Raw genomic sequence first — 12562 nt, 5'->3', positions numbered from 1 at the left:
GGAATAGAGGAAAATTTGAAGCCAGGCCGCAGCCTTTCTCTTCTCCCCTGGGCATCTAAACCGCGAGTCCAGAAAGCATTCCCGGACTGCCTAGCCCTCAGATATATTACTATGCAGAGATGCTATTTGAGAATGCTCCTATAACCTCCAACCCATCTTCTCACCTGGCCTGCAAGCTCCTAATTCCTCCTACTCCGCATGGCGTGCCGAGTAAGAGCGCGCTCCTTGCAAGGGGCAGCCCCAGGGAGAAATAAAAGTAGGCAGCTTCCCTTCAAATCAAGGCCAAAGCAAGAAGAGCCTTCTTTCTGCTGCGGGCAGCCGTCCTTGGGCACCGGGGCTCTGCCCGGACCACCCGGGGAAGGTCTCCCAAAGTGGAGCGCTCGGGAGCGCGGAATCAGGCCAAGAACCGGAAGGGCGAGGCCCCAAGTAACTCCTGGATGAAAGCGGCGAAGGGTGACGGTCTGGAAGGATCCCAGGACGGTTGGGAGTAAAGGGGCAGGATGGCGGGAAGTCGGGTCCCGCCGCCAACTCCGTGGGGAGTGCCAAGCCCGAGGCGGGAGGGGCCGCGGTCCCGGGACCTGGGCGGGGCAGGTGGGCCGGGGCGGGGGCGGGGCCGGCGGGGGCGGGGCCCGGCACATGCGCACCGCGGCGGCGCGCGCCCGAGGAGTGGCACTTTTTAAAAGTGCAGCCCGGAGGCCAACCCACAGCCGCCTGCACCTCGGTCTGCAGCCCGGTCCTACCTGTCCCGGCCGCACTCGCCCCCGTCCCACACCAGTCCGTCCCCGGCCAGTCTAGCCTGCACCATGCCGGTCAAAGGAGGCACCAAGTGTATCAAATACCTGCTCTTCGGATTTAACTTCGTCTTCTGGGTGAGTGAGCGCGACTGTGGCGCGCCCCTCTCCGGGACCACTTGTCCGCCCCGGGCACCCGGTGCGCGGTCGGGGTTGCTGTTAACCGACACCGCCCGCGCGGGGAAGACTCCAGGCGGGAGGAGAGGGCACTGCGGCCGCCAGTTGGCTCCTCGGCCCGGGCCGGGCCGGGCGGGGCGGGCTCGTTGGTCCGGGACGCGTCCGGAGCCGAGCAGGCAGGTTGCTCGGGGGCCTAGTGAACTAGGGGGTGTGGTTCGTGTTTGTTTTTACCCCGAGCCCCTCCGAGTGCAGGAGGGGAAAACGGAGCACCCCTCTGCGGGGGACTGAAGGCCCTGGCCGAGGGAGACTGTGGCGGGCAGTGCAGCTCGTGACCCGGGCGGGGTCCCCCGAGTGGCAGGGGCCGATGCGGACGCTCCAGGGGCGGACGCTTCGGTGGCGCCAGGGGAGTTCAGCCAAGAGCTGTTGGCATCTTACGCTGGAGAAGAAGGGGCTCGCCGGCCGCGAGTGTGGGCTCCCCGGAATTCCGTCCCTAAATGAGAATCGGGGCCCCCCACCACCCTCAAGACAGAACCTTCAGGCCCCCACTCTTTCAGACTGATTCCAAGCGCCGTGAGAGACCGAGCTCCCTCGAAACTACCTGAAAGACTAGCTTGTCTAGATTTTTTTTTTTTTTTTTTTTTTTGAGGGCGATAAGTATCTGGACTGGAGAGAACTCCCGGAGAGTTGGGGAGAGGTGGGGCAGATGCCTATTGCCACCCTTAGTGGGACGGGTCCCGTGTTTCTCCGTTTCCGGGATAGATCAGGTGTGGGCCTCACCCTCTCCCGGGCCAGCCTACCCAGCAGCCAGGCGGGGCCACAGGGAGTGGATTGTTCACCTGGAGAGGACACAGGCCAGGGAGCTCCAGGACTCCCACTGCTGGCCACACTCAGCCCTACTGTAAATGAGAAGCCTGAGGCCCCCAGCAGAAAAGGGGAGTGTCCCCTCCACTCCTTCCCTTGGGGAATTAAGGAACCACCCAGAGATAAAAGCAGGGAGTAGGGGACCTTCACCTGGTTTGAGGGCCATGTCCCCTGCTCACAGATGATCAGTATTTGCCCCTCTGCAGTCAGGGAGGAGTCTGGAAAGACAGCCCCCGTGACACTCCCAAGAGAGATGGCTGTAGAAACAGGGGCATGCCACCAGAGATTTGTAACAAAAATATGCTTATTCCCCTGGAGCTGGTAACCTTAGGGGACATCTCCTGAGATTTAATCCTCTCTCTGGAAATGACTGACCTGCCCTTGCAGGAGTCACCACACCCAACACCTACTCTAGGGAGGGTGGCCCGTAGGTGTCTCCCTGCCCAGCCTATGGCTACTTTAGGGCGACCCTCCTGCAGTGAGCACCCCGTCCTCCTGGAGTTCCCACAGCCTCAGCAGCCAGCCAGCTAGCTCACCAACCCCTGGCACCAGAAAAGAATGTCAGGAGGCGAGGGAGCCCTGCCCCACCCCACCCTTGTCCTTTAAGGAGATTTCCTCTCCCGTCCTAGCACGGCCTCTCCCCTGCCAGTCTCCTGGTTACCCCTCAGCTGTGTGCCTATGCTGAATGAGGGTTTGGGGCTGGGGGAACCGCAGACCACCAGCATGTTTCCATACCCCATCTGCCCTGTAATCAGTGCAGGGGCCTGACAGGAGGCCCCCAGGGCCACTCCAGTATCTGCTCAGCCTGCCACCCCACGCGTACCCAGCGGTGCCCCTGCCTGGGCTAGGTGCTGCTGATGGGCTGTGACGTCTGAAACAGAAATGACTCATTCTGGGAAAGGCTGGGTTTAGAATTAGGAATCACCATAGAGATCATCCAGTCCGGCCCTCTTATCCACAGTGAGGAAGCAGGAACCAGGCCAGCATCAACAGGAACCAAGCCAGTAGTACAACCGCTAGGAACCTTGAGTCCTGTGCCCTGTGCTCTTCCATCTCCATGACAAAACCAACAAGGGGGACCTGGTCATGGGTGGCGTAGGGGAGTAAGCAGTAACTATGTGACCCTGCATCAGTTCAGTGGTCTTGTATTAAGGTCCCTGTAGAGACGAAGCCCTCATCTCCTGGGCAGTGATGGAAAAAAGGAGTACCGTGGGCCCCTTGTGCAGTGTCTTACTGCCGGCCAAGTCCCTTTCCAAGTCCCATGATACAGCCAGAGCATCATTTTACTGATGACCAGGAAACTAGTCCCCAGAGGGGACAAGTGACTTGTCTAGAGTCATGTGGCAGGGCAGCATCAAAGGTAAGTTTGAAGGCAGGTCTGGTTGGCTTCAAGACCAGTGCACTTTCTGACGCAACCTGCTGCTGTACCCAGCTAGGTGGGACTGGAAGAAGGGTGGCAACAAGCTCTCAAAAAACAGCTTTTAGGGGCAGGGTGTAGCTCAGTGGTAGAGTGTGTGCTTAGCATGCATGAGGTCCTGGGTTCAATCCCCAGCACCTCCTCTAAACATAAACAAACCTAATCATCTCTCCTCTCCTGCCAAAATAAAATAATTAACTAATACAGTAACAAAATTTTTTAAAAAATAGCTTTTAGTGGGAGGGTATAGCTCAAGTGGCTGAATGCATGCTTAGCATGCACGAGGTCCTGGGTTCAATCCCCAGTACCTCCTCTAAGAAAAATAAATACACCTAATTACCTCCCCTACCCAAAAAAAAAGAAAAGAAAAGAGCTTTTAAGGGAAGCTATGACCTTAGAGAACTGCTTACTCGGATTTTTTTTTTAATTGAAATATTGCTTGTGTGGATTATTATGCTTCCCTTTTTTTCACTACTTCCCTTTCTCTCTTGAGATCAGGAATGTATAAACTTGGCCTTTGGAACATGATGTGGGCCTTGAAAAGCAGGAGTTGGGAGGCTGGGGCCACCAGCACATCATAGACAGGTGATGCTGAGAGGTGGTCCAGCAGGGACCCCGAGAGGAGACACCACCTCAGTGGCAGGGGAACGATGCGGGGTGGGGGTGGGGAGCTGTACTTCTCCCTGGCCCTCACTCTCGTCTCCGTGGGACCCTCAGTGACTGCCCTCCCCAAGTAGGGCCTCTGATGCCCACAGCCAAACTAGCACCCAGTCTGTTCTCTCAGTGCACCCACAACCCTACCTTTCCCAGCTCTATTTCAGTTGTTTCTGCACTTCCCTCAGACCTGTTTGCCTACCTACCCTCCAGAAAAAGGCTGAGAGGGGAAACATGGTACCATGCCCGAGTGGCAGACTGAGGGGTGCAGAACCCGGGCTGGGCCAGGTGGGGAGCAAGGCCTCCCCGTTCGACTGCACGGCGCCGCCCTGCCCCTTCCTCACTGATGGAAATAGCCGGGGATTTCTCTCTCCCAGGGAATGCTGTCTCCCGGGCCTAAGGCAGCTTCATGGAAACATGGACGGAGGCCTGGACCAGAGTTCAGGGGCCTGGTATTAGTCCAGCTCTGCCCCAGCTCCCTTTGCGATCTTGAACGGGGCTCCTTTGAGCACCAGACCTCAGTTTCATCATCTGTAAAACCAGTGAGTTGGAGCAAATGGTCCCCAAAAGTCCCTTCAGCTCAGTGTATGAAACCAACCAGCCCCACCCTCTGTGGCCTACAGCAGACAGCATTCCCACATACCCCAAAATAGAAGTCAGGAAATGGAAGTGTGCAGTGGGTACGCAGGCTGGGCTCAAGTTGGCTTCATTTGACCTTTATCTCTGGGGCCAGATTCTTATGACTCTTTACTGTTAACCACGCCCCGTGAATGGGGTCTCTCTGTGGAGGGGCGGTTCTTTGTTCCCTTGGCCCTCAGCCTTCTGTAGTAATGCTGCTTAGAGGTCAGAGCATCAGCTCTGGGTTCAATTTCCCTGTCGCTGGGCGGCTGTGGGTTAGCAGAGAGCACGGGTGTGATGCACTTAGCACAGTGGCCTAGTCCAGCGGGAGCTGTTGTCTTTTGTCGTGTAGAGCAGATAGAGCAGGTGAGGGGGGAGGTGGCAGCTATTCCCTAGAAGCGAGGAAGTTTAAACCAGACAGGTAGCCAGGCGCACACCCCGAGGCCCCACACTTCCCTCCCTTCTCTTTCTCCTCCTGCCCTGGTGCCAGCCTCCTGCCTCTACCCACCTCTGTGATTTCCACATCTGGACATTGACACCATTTCATGTGCAGCCACATGTTTGACAGCAGGGTGGCCCCACTCCTGAGAGTAAAACTGGAGAGAAACCCTAGGACACTGGGATCCTGGGTCTGGGCAGGGTCTGGATGAGTGGAGTGGCGGTGGCAAAAGCCCCTCCCACCCAACCTGCTGCTTCACCTAGAAGCTGTTTGCCTTCAGCGCTGGGCTGAGCAAGCAGTTGGGGCTCTTGCATAAAATGGCTCCCACCTCTGCCACCCAGACAGCCGGAGCTGTGGGGGAGCTGCCTGTGATCGGACAGAGGCTGGCAGGCTTGGGGAGAGTGGAGGGGAGGCCAGGGGTCCGCATCTGCTAAGGAAAACAGGACTTCTCCCTGCCCGGAATCTTGATGGCTTTTCCCCCGACTTTGCCCTGCAGTGTTGTCTCCAGCAGATCTGACTCCTGATTTAGGGATGGGGAGGATTCCTCTGCACACATGCACACACACGTACACACACACATGTGCGTGCGCGCACACACCCTACCCCCTTTTTTTCAAAGTGGCCCATGGCACTGTTGCAGACTTTACTCTTTGGTGCTCAAAGGAAGTGGCTACTGGTTAAGACTGAATCTGGAACTGCTTTGACAGGCAGCCCTTTTGAGGGCCATCCTCATCCTCTGTGAAGTGAGTCTGGTGACTTCAGACCTCACAGGTCAGTGACTTCATATCTTCCTGTCGTGTGGGATGCAAATCTTGCCTTTCACACACAAGGCTGTGTGTCCAGATTTGATTTGTCTGTTTCCCTGTTCTGTTCCACTTTCTAAGAAGGTGTGGCTTTTGGAATTGGTCACACAGCTTGGGACTTAACAAAAGCACCTCTTCTAAGAGCACAAGCCATGATGGTCTTTCTTGGGTGCGTCTGGCTGTGAGGGTGAAGGACCCAAGGTCACAGGTGACCGTCGCTTCTCTGGTCTTTTGCCTCCACGGCTGCCTGTTCTGGAGAGACCGCTGGTGGGGAGAAGGGAGTGAAGAAGTTTCAGGAAGCTGCGTGTTTATGTTCTGTGTTCCCGCCTCCCCCAGGGAGGGGCCAGGGCGCTGTTTGGACCCACCGTAGGTCCTTTCAACGAAAGATTTGCAGAAATGATCTTTCCCTCTGACCTACAGAACAGCGGTGATTTCATTGTTCGGGGCTTTAAAAATCTGGGGAAGAGCCTGTCAGATGCATGTCACCCAGAGACAGCGTTTGCAGTGGAGGGAATCCAGGAGACCAAAGGGCTAATCTCAACAATACATTTTTTTAATTTATGTTTTTAGTCTGACTGCAGATCACTTGCCTGTTTCATCCCATGGAAAAAGTCATGCTGGTCCAGGGACATTTTCATTTTCCATCAAGTGATGGCAGGCAGCTGTGGAAAGCAGCATCCTGTCTCCAGATGAGATAATTTTATTATAATTACATCCATCCAGTAATTCCTCCCCGCCACCAAAAAAATACTTAGTTCTGGATAGTTTTTAAGTATTATGTGCTGTCGTCCTAGACTAGCAGGTCTGAACCTTTTGGGGAATCCCATGAAATCAGCAGGACCTACCTCCAGAAATGTGCACTGCCCATTTCTTTGCTTTTTTTTTCCCCTGGAGGCCTGTAGACCCCCCCCCCCCATATTGAACATCCCATATTGGTTTTTCTCCCTTGGTTTCCAGGCAACTCCTGCTCTGCCCTGAATCCTGTGTTCCTGCCATGTGATGCGGGTTGCCCCACTGCTCCCTGGGGCAGCGTGGGGAGGGTTGGGAGTACTTTGAGAAGGACATTAGAGGGCCCTAAGTTCCTTGATGATCAGGGGCAGCCCTGACTGGAGCACTGGCCTCCCCACCCGTCCTTGTTTGACTCAGCTTAATCCTTGCCCAAGTTGTGGCTTAGACTCAAAATTAATTTAAGGAGTGTTTTGTCTTTCTAGCCCCAGAGCTTGGGTGATTTGTCTCTTTCGGGAAGAGCAGGGTTCTGTCTTTCCCACCAAATGGAAACTAGAAGGCTCAGCCCACCTTCCCTGGCCTTGCCTCTGAGGACTGTGGAAAGGGAGAGACGTCCCTCAGGGGGCACTGAGGACTGGGGCTCCTGGGTTGCTGACACACAGGCTGGTTAAGTAGCGAGGAGGATGAAGCTGGCTGACTTGGAGGAGAGGGGCCAAATCTGTTTGATTCCAGAGAAGATCCCAGGGTGGAGAGCTTTGGGGACTATCGATGTGGAGTCAGTCAGTAAGCCCTTTTGTTTAATCTTCTTGCCAAGCATCAAGCAAGGCTCTGTTAGGAAAGTCACTCTCCAAAGCTTACCCAGCACATGTTCAAGGTCCCAAGTGAATACCTCTCAGGCCGGCTGGCAGCATGACCATGACTCCCACCAAGCTTCTGCCTGCCAGCTGCTAGGACGAAGCCCCTTTTACTCCCCGTCTGAGCTGCATGTCAGTGTCCTAGTGCAGAAACAACACAACACATGGATCATAGGTAAAAATCCTTGACTAGTGGTTAAAAAAATACAGTAAAGTAGATCAGACCATTTTATTGAATTCAAAACAGATTTCTATAGCATTTTCGTTTTAATTTCGCTATGAACTTTCATTGACTGAATCAATAGCATGAAAAATGATAAGATTGATTTATTAAAACTTTTAATGAAAAGATCAGGAAAATCATAGCTGCGAACTCATTGCATTTCGGCTCAGTAGAAGTTTAGTGTGTATGTGTGTTTTCTAGTTGAAGTATAGTTGACAGGCAGCATTCAGTTAGTTTCAGGTATACAACAAGGCATACTTGGACATTTGTATACATTGCAAAAGATCACAGTAAGTCTTGTTGCCATCTGTCATCACACAAAGTTACAGAATTTTTTTTTCTTATAATGAGAGCAGCTTTCAAGTTTGCAAAACAATATTATTGACTATAGTCACCATGCTGTACATCCCATCCCCATGGCTTATTTTATAACTAGAGGTTTGTGCCCCTGGATCCCCTTCACCCATTTTGCCCACCCTCCAGCCTTCCTTCCATCTAACAGCCACCAGTCTGTTCTCTGTATCTGTGAGCTGGGTTTTGTTTTGTTTGTTCACATGTTTTGCTTTTCCGGTTTCACTTAGTGTAATACCCTCCTGGTCCATCCACGTTGTCACAAATGGCATGGTTTCTTTCTTTTCTTTTGCTGAATAATATGCCATTGTGTATATACCACATCTTCTCTATCCGTTTATCTATCAGTGGACATTTAAGTTCTTTCCATTTCTTGGTTATTGTGAATAATGCTGCAATGAACCTAGAGGTGCATATGTCTTTTTGAATTAGTGTTTTCGTGTTCTTTGGATGAATAGCCAGAAATAGAATTGCTGGATCACATGATAGTTGTATTTTTAATCTTTTGAGGAACCTCCATACTGTTTGCCACAGTGGCTGCTCCAATTTACATTCCCACTAAGATTGTGCAACGGTTCCCTTTTCTCCATATTCTCACCAACACTTGTTTGTTGTCTTTTTGATGATAGTCATTCTGAGAGGTGTGAGGTGATAGCTCATTGTGGTTTTGATTTGCATTTCCCTGATAATTAGTGATACTGAGCATCTTTTCATGTGCCTATGGGCCATCTGTATGTCTTCTTTGGGACGTTTGGTGTTTGTAAAAGATACTTTGTTATAGAGTGTTTGTGTCTCTCCAAAATCTGTATGTTAAATCCTAAAGTCCAATGCAGTGGTATTTGGAGGTAGGGCCTTTGGGGGCAATTAGGTCATGAGGATGGGGCCCTCATGAATGGAATTAGTGCCCTTATAAGAAGTGGCCTCGGAGAGTTCTCTCCTCCCTTCAACCATGTGAGATAGTAATGAGAAGACAGTCCTCCAGGAACCAGGAAGGAGTCCTCACCAGACACCAAATCTGCAGGTTCCTTGATCTCGGAGTTCCCCCCAGTCCATGGGACTTTGTTATAGCAGCCTGAATGGACTAAGGCATAGTTATTCACAGGTTTGAATCAAAAGCACCTCTCCCTTCTAGATTAGCAATTGCAGTGTGCCCGTTTGCAGTTACCCCTCACCTCCTTGCCCCCCAACAATGGGTGGGAAGCCCTTAACAGGTTGTGCACTCCAGAGACAGGAAAACTGTCCCCCTGAGACTCTTCCTCCTGCTCACTCTGATGCACTGTGAACACCTTCCTTCTTGTGATGTGGGACCATGGATTTCAACCTGTTAGCATTATGCCCAAGCTCTTTAAAGTGTCCTTTCTACAAGCCTGGGAAATCTTCCTGGGTTCTCCTTTCCCCCACTGCAATCAGATTATAGCCCTGACTGCCCAAGACAGATAACCCTTAAGAGACCAGAAAACTCATTTCAACTAGAAATTAGATTCTCTTCCAGTACTGGGGAGGGACCCTTCGTGTGGGAAGCTGGCACGACCCTCATATTGCAGGTGCCTCCCAGGGCCTGCTGCCCAGGGCAGTAACAGGCCTGCAGTGATGCCTTCTCCTTCCCTTCACCCTCTGCTGCCAGGATGGTGCTGTGAGGGAAGGGCAAAGGCTCTGGGCCCCACCATGGGGCCATTCCTATAAGGGATAAAAGGACAGTGGCCAGGGGGCAGTTGTGACAATATCTGTGCTTGGCCAGGCTTACAGCAGTGGCAAAGCTGGGATGAGAAGAAAGCGTACCAAGTCACTCTGGGGAGTCTGTTTCCCAGAGCGCTGCTGCATCCACACTCAGTTTCCACCCCCCACCCTGGCCAGGGCAGTGAGAGCATGGACAGAGCTCTCTGGCCAGAGGCCAGCAAGTGGAAGCTCAGGCTGTCTCTCTAGACTCTGTCCATCAGGCAACGCGCCCACAGAGAGGCCAGGCTCTGATGGCACCTGCAGGCCAGGTGGTCCTGGCAGGTGCCTTCCTGTTGTGAGAAGGTAGGCCCCCTGCTCCTACAGATGGGAGCTCGTGGGGTGGATAGAAGATGCCACTTTTGAAATGGGATCAGATATGACTAGGAGGGAGAAGACGAAAGTAAAAAATTCTGGCTCTGAAATTAACAAAACGGATCAGAAAGGCAAAGAGTTTAGCAAAATGAGAATTTGGGCTTCTTCACAGTCAGACTGTTCTGGGTTCAGGCACCTATTTGCCTGGTGATCTCAAGACAAGCTACAGAACTTCTGTGCCTGAAATTTCTCATCTGAAAAACAAGTTAATATTACCTGCCTAGTGGGTCTAATTGAGAAAATTAAATGACTTGGGCGCAGTGCTCCCGGTGGGGTGTGGGACCCAGCAGACCGCAGAGGGCTTGCCGTCTACTAATGCGACTGAAAGGAAGTGGAGGTCACAGCACAGGAACAGGGCAGCCGGCGTCTCCCACCCCTCGGGGCCGTGCAGTCAAGTGGTTGCTGGTTCCACAGACAGAATGAGGGCTGGCTGGTCCTCGTGGGTGAAGGATGTGTGTGTGTATGTGTGATCACCAGGCGTCTTCGTGAGGTGTACACAATGGAAAACGAATGTGTCGTATTCTGGAATTTAAAGCAAAACAGCCCCAAAACAATCCCCCACATCAGATGATTTTGGTTAAGATCAGAATGCCCGCTTTCAGCAGAAAATGGATTTATGGGCCGGCTGACGTCCACTACCCGTCTGGCGAGCAGGCAGTGGAAACTTGAATGAGACTTCTCACTTAGGAGGAGGTTACCGTGGGCAGAGGCCTCCCTCCCAATCCCTCAGCCCCAAACTACTTAACACCAGCGCCTCGTATCAGCCGAAGCTTTTCTCCTTTCCTAGACAGAATAAGGGCTCTGGATTTCAAGTGACACCAGCTTCGTCCTCAGATGGGAGAACTTCTCAAATCTTGAACTTGTTCAGACAGGGTCGCTGCCTGGTTTCCATAAAGGTGTGAGGAGAAAAAGCTTCCAAGGCCCTCATCCTCGGCCACACCCTAGACAGGGGACCAAGCTCCCCGCCTTCCACCAGGGATGCAGGAGACAGGCAGTGGAAAAACTGACCTCTGCGTGGCACGTGCTCTGCATGTGACAGAGGGAAAGAGCTGACGGCTGAGTCACTCCAGCTCTGCTCTGTGATCATGGACAAGTTGCTTTACATCTCTGAGCCTGTTTCCTCATTTCAGGCTAGGATGATTGTAACTACCATGAAGGGTATAAGGCCATCCCCGCAGCAGCCTCAGGCTGAGAGGGGCAACAGGCCTTACAGTACGACACTGGTCTCCCAGATTTCCTCTTCTCCCCAGGAGGTCTCTCACTGTGCACCTGCAGGGAATGCCCCGCTGTTAGCAGGCTGAACATTCAGAGTGCCCCAAAGACCCAGGCAATGCAAGATACCTGCACCCACAGGCTGCCACCTTCCTGCCTCCACCCGGGAGGCCCCCAGGTGGGCGAGCATTACCAGAAAGGGAGGCCGAGAGGTCAGCAGGCAGGCGGAGCCTGTGCTCAGGACACCAGCTGTGCTGGCGGCCTGGGAACCTTGGGGAAAGGAACTGCTTTATACTCACTTACAATTTTGATTTTTTTTTTTTAATGTTGGATTTTCTAGGTAATGGGGTGGGTGCCACAATGATCTCCGTGTTTAGAGCCCTCAATGGCCCTGAGAGGCAGAGGTCAGCCTTCCCCAGGTCCTGGCCTCTTGAGGGTGGTTGGATTTTGTTGTTATGGGTATTGTTGCCCCACCCCCACCCCAAGGTGCCACGTGGTGTAAAAGAGCAACATAGAGCAGCAGGGACCCTCTAAGACACAGGAGGATTGTGGAGGAGGGAGGGGTGGACTTGTAGGAAATGCAGTTTCCTGGAGGGAGGCAGCCAATCGGTGACTCTCCTTAGGCCCCACTTTCTTTATGTGCATAAATGAAGGCAATAATACAAGCTCCTACAGTTATACAAAGTCAGTGGCAGCAGAAGCGGGATGGTTAATGCAAAGCCATTATCGCAGCGCCTGGCTCGTAGCAAGAGCTCAGATGTCAGCCTCTGCAGCTGTTGTGTGGTTACTGTTACTGCTCCCTCTCCTTGGAATTGTTCAGAGGCTGAGGTGGTCCTCAGCGTCCACACGCCCCCGCAACTATTGCTTCAGTTCCTCAAAGCCGCATCACGGGGCACTGCGCAAAGCTGAAACCCACCACCAGGCTGCGTCCCTTTCAGAAGCTGAATGAGAGGACTTGTCTTTCCGCCTGTTCACGAAACGACTGTTCCTGAGACTTCCCGGGCTTGGGAGAGGTGGGGGGGCGGTGACGGTGTTGCACTTTGCTGGAAACGGCCCACAAGGATGCTCGACTGGCAGAGAGGCTCCCCTTGTGGAGCCCACCCGAGAAGGGTGGCCTCTGCACGTCTCCTTCACTGCATCCCAAAAGAGGTGGATGCCTCTTACGGAGAACTTTCTGACACCTCGAAGCTCCCTTGGGACCTGCGGACGGTGGGCTTAAGACCACCGCCTCTCCCATCCTCAGCAGAGGGAAGGGGATGGGGAGAGAACAGGCCCAAAGGAGGAGTCAGTGGTTGTGCCTTCCCTCCCCCTTGGCCTTCACCTTGACTGGCCGGCATCGATGCCCTGAATCAGAATTATCCAGCTAGCGGGCAACGTACGGTTTAGGTCAGAGCATCTTGCCAAATTC

At 53.2% G+C, this 12562-nt stretch overlaps 1 protein-coding gene and 1 long non-coding RNA gene across 3 annotated transcripts in view; one reads left to right on the top strand and one right to left on the bottom strand.

The window, feature by feature from the left end:
- The first annotated feature begins 666 nt into the window (after window positions 1-666).
- The window catches only part of CD9 (CD9 molecule), a 30687-nt gene continuing 18791 nt past the window's right edge, over window positions 667-12562 (top strand). Inside the window, exon 1 of the mRNA XM_032473474.1 lies at window positions 667-869. Within this exon, the coding sequence (XP_032329365.1) occupies window positions 804-869 (66 nt within the window). The 5' untranslated portion in view covers window positions 667-803. The remainder of the gene's footprint in view (window positions 870-12562) is intronic.
- Window positions 6233-12562, bottom strand: part of LOC116661367 — a 57466-nt gene continuing 51136 nt past the window's right edge. For both annotated transcript variants that reach the window (XR_004317255.1, XR_004317254.1), the window contains exons 3-4: window positions 7285-7421; window positions 6233-6379 (exon numbers count right to left, since the gene is read on the bottom strand). This is a non-coding gene — a long non-coding RNA (uncharacterized LOC116661367). The remainder of the gene's footprint in view (window positions 6380-7284; window positions 7422-12562) is intronic.

Source organism: Camelus ferus, chromosome 34 (assembly GCF_009834535.1).
Source record: "Camelus ferus isolate YT-003-E chromosome 34, BCGSAC_Cfer_1.0, whole genome shotgun sequence".
NCBI classification, from domain to species: Eukaryota; Metazoa; Chordata; class Mammalia; order Artiodactyla; family Camelidae; genus Camelus; species Camelus ferus.
Note: the sequence above shows the minus strand (reverse complement) of the source record. Positions and strands in the feature narration are given on the sequence as shown.